The sequence below is a fragment of the Chenopodium album genome, chromosome 19 (genome assembly GCF_948465745.1).
Source record: "Chenopodium album chromosome 19, dcCheAlbu1.1, whole genome shotgun sequence".
Classification (NCBI taxonomy): domain Eukaryota; kingdom Viridiplantae; phylum Streptophyta; class Magnoliopsida; order Caryophyllales; family Amaranthaceae; genus Chenopodium; species Chenopodium album.
Window position 1 is genome coordinate 14,509,907 of NC_137852.1, and position 3,671 is coordinate 14,513,577.

At 42.4% G+C, this 3,671-nt stretch overlaps 1 protein-coding gene and 1 non-coding gene across 2 annotated transcripts; one reads left to right on the forward strand and one right to left on the reverse strand.

Annotated features, from left to right (window-relative positions):
- The first annotated feature begins 644 nt into the window (after nt 1–644).
- Nucleotides 645–2,912, forward strand: LOC145594086 (uncharacterized). The gene has a single exon (XM_081650425.1). It carries the CDS (start codon nt 645–647, stop codon nt 2,910–2,912), a length of 2,268 nt encoding a protein of 755 aa, XP_081506551.1.
- On the reverse strand, nt 1,038–1,144 carry LOC145596240 (small nucleolar RNA R71). The gene has a single exon (XR_014103104.1). It is a non-coding gene; the product is annotated as a small nucleolar RNA R71 (small nucleolar RNA).
- Nucleotides 2,913–3,671: the final 759 nt, after the last annotated feature.

The window sequence follows — 3,671 nt, forward strand, 5'->3', positions numbered from 1 at the left end:
ACTTCCCCTATACTATCCCCTTAATGTACCTTGATTGTTACATGCTAATTGTGATTTGTAATGAAGTTGAGTGGTATAACCCGAGCCCTAGAATTCCCTAATATTTGTTAGTATCCTATTAGTGTTAGTTGATTGAACTAGTAGAAGTTACTTAAACCAACCCAATTTCGACTTCATTTGGCTTATTTAAACAATAATATCTCGGTGGTTGATTCAACGCCTCTCTTGGGTTCGACCCTTTCTTACCCTTGCTAATAGCTAGTGAGACCAAGATAGGACTTTATCTTTGGTAGGCTCGACGACGGCCTATCAAATTTTTGGCGCCGTTGCCGGGGAGGCAAAGTCACATTGAATGTATTATTGTTGAATGAGACTAAGTGTGTGTATTTGTATCATAATTTTTCTTATTTATTTTTGCTTAATTGTGTTTTTAACTTGTGATAGTCATTGCTAACGTTTTTCTTAGCTTTGTTTGACTTTGCATGACACGAAAGAGTAAGCAATCACCGCTTATTCCCGTTGATTTAGAGTTGAACAACACCTTGAGGAACGTAAGGAGACTCTTGCAAGGCACCCCCGAATTCTCCATTGTCTATTCGGATTCCGACTCGGAAGAGGTTCTCGGGAACAACGAAGAATATAACATGGGAGATAACGATCATCCTCCTCCTCAACCGTTGCTTCGAGACTATGACCACCCCAACGCATTCCAACTACGGAGTGGCATACGTCTCCCCACTACGAATGCAAATAATTTCGAGCTTTCACCTCAACTCATCCGTATGATTCAAAGTGACCAATTTGGAGGTAGTTCTCATGAGTGTCCTTTTGCTCATTTGGACAACTTTCTCGAGTTGTGCACAACCATCAAGCAAAACAACATTACGGAAGAGTTCATCCGTATGCACATGTTTCAATTCTCCCTCCGTGACAAAGAAAAACATTGGTTGAGAACGGTTGAAGAGGGATCATTGAGCACTTGGGATGAAGTCACTAGAGCTTTCCTTGGAAAGTATTGTCCCCCGGAAAAGACCGCCGAACTAAGAAGAAAGATCACCAATTTCAATCAAGAGATTGATGAAACGTTGAGTGAAGCTTGGGAGCGTTTCAAGGATTACACAAGGAAATGCCCACACCATGGTTTCACATCATGGATCATTGTTCAAAGCTTCTATGACGGTCTTACTCCTATTTCAAGGGCCAACCTTGATTCCAGGGCCGGTGGTAGCCTTAAAAAGCTATCGGTGGATGATGCATACAAAATGATTGAGGAAGTGGCAAAGCTCTATGCATATGGAGGTGATCGAAGGCAACCTCAAGCAAAGAAGGGCGGAATCCACGATCTTAGTGCAATAGACCTTATTGCATCAAAGTTTGATATGCTAGCTCACAAGCTAGATCAAGCCACCCTTACACCTCCAAGCTCTTCTTCACAAGTCATGGCTTGTGAGACTTGTGGAGGAAATGATCACTTGTCCTCCTATTGCAACTCAACAAACCAAGAGCAAGCGGCGGCAATTGGGCAAAGAAATGAGCAATACTCCCAATCCTACAACCAAAGTTGGAAACCCCAACAAAACACGGGATGGAAGCAACACAACCAAGGCCCCCCACAAAACAACTACAACCAAAATCAAAACCAACCTCAAAACCACTACAACCAACCCCATTCTCAAAACCAACAAGCTCCATATCGCCATCCTAACCAAAGAGATCAAAACCAACAAAGACCACAATATAACCAACCCACTCCTCCTCCCCCACCTCCTCAAAAGACTAGCCTTGAATCCGTTCTTGAAACTTTCATGACACAACAAGTAAGGAACAATGCGGATATGAATGCAAACATCCAACAACTTCAAGCGCACAATAAGTTGATTGAGAGCCAATTAGCTCAAATTGCACAACAAGTTGGAAATTCATCCTCCAATCCTAGTGGCCACTTTCCAAGCTCAACGGTAGTGAACCCAAAGGAGCATGCTAAGGCTATTACTTTGAGATCGGGAAGAGGTTATGAAGGTCCGGTCATGAGTGAAGAGGAGCCACAAAAGAGAGATGAGGGAGTTGTGGTGAGAAGTGAGGGTGATATTGAGAATGAAGTAGTTGAAGTTGAGAGGAAGGAGCAACAAAAGAGTGATGAGGGAGCCACAAAGAAAGATGAGGAAAGAATAGAAAAAAACCCCATGAGAGTATACAAGCCCCCCATTCCATTTCCTCATAGAATTGTAGAGAAGAAGTTGAATGAGAAGTTTTCAAAATTTCTTGAAGTCATGAGAGGACTTCAAGTGAACATCCCCTTTCTTCATGCTATGTCACAAATGCCTACCTATGCAAAGTTTTTGAAGGATCTCCTATCCAACAAGAGTAGGCTTGAAGAGAGTGCAACCATCTCCCTTCCTAAGGAGGTGAGTGCAATCATTCAAAACAAGCTTCCCCAAAAGCTTGGTGACCCCGGTAGCTATGCAATACCGGTGAAGATTGGAGATTTGGAAGCCATGGATGCTTTGTGTGATCTTGGGGCAAGTGTGAGCTTGATGCCCTATTCTATTGCAAGAAGCTTGAATATTGGAGACTTGAAACCAACTAGAATGTCCTTACAACTAGCCGACCGCACGGTTAGGCTACCTTTGGGAATTCTTGAAGATGTGCCGGTTCAAGTTGGAAGAATATTTGTGCCATGTGATTTTGTGGTAATGGAGATGGAAGAAGATACAAGAGTACCCCTCATTTTGGGGAGACCATTTTTGAACACCGCGGGAGTGGTGATTGATATGAAGGAAGGAAGATTGACTTTGAATGTGGGAGATGAGAAAATTTCATTTTCATTCTCACAAACTTTGAAAAAGCCATTGATTGATGAGGTTCATAGAATTGGAGAGGGACTTAGAAGAGTTCCGAGAAAGATTGTATGAAAGAGATCCCTTACAAGCTATCCTAACAGGAAGCTTAGTTGAGGAGGGTGAAGAAGCAAAGGGGTATGATCTATTGCTCAACCAACCTTTGATCCACGACGTGATGAAATTTGAAGTGCTTAACGTGGAAGCAAAAGAGGAGAGGACTACGCCTCCTCATAAGGTTGAACTTAAACCCCTTCCCCCTCTACTTAAATATGCTTTTCTTGATGATAGTGAGAGTTATCCCGTTATTGTCAATGCTAAGCTCGATGATATCTCTCTTGAGAAACTCCTAGTTGTTTTAAGGGAGTATAGAGATGTCATTGGGTACAAAATTGATGACATTAAGGGGATAAGTCCCACCATTTGCATGCATAAGATTCTACTTGATGATGATCATGCTTCCTCGATTGAGCACCAAAGAAGGCTCAATCCAAACATGAAGGAAGTAGTGAAAAAAGAAGTTTTAAAACTTCTTGAAGCAAGCATAATCTACCCTATCTCCGATAGTAAGTCGGTTAGCCCGGTTCAAGTTGTGCCAAAAAAGGGAGGCATGACCATCATCAAAAATGATAAGGGTGAGACCATTTCTACGAGGTCGGTCACCGGGTGGAGGATGTGCATTGATTATCGAAAATTGAATAAATCCACCCGGAAAGACCACTTCCCACTCCCCTTCATTGATCAAATATTGGAAAGACTAGCATCACATAGTCATTATTGCTTCTTGGATGGATACTCGGGATTCTTCCAAATCCCAATCCAACCCGAGGACCA

Bases quoted from the DNA above. Each gene is read 5' to 3' on its own strand.
- LOC145594086 (XM_081650425.1), top strand. From the start codon at position 645: ATGGGAGATAACGATCATCCTCCTCCTCAACCGTTGCTTCGAGACTAT.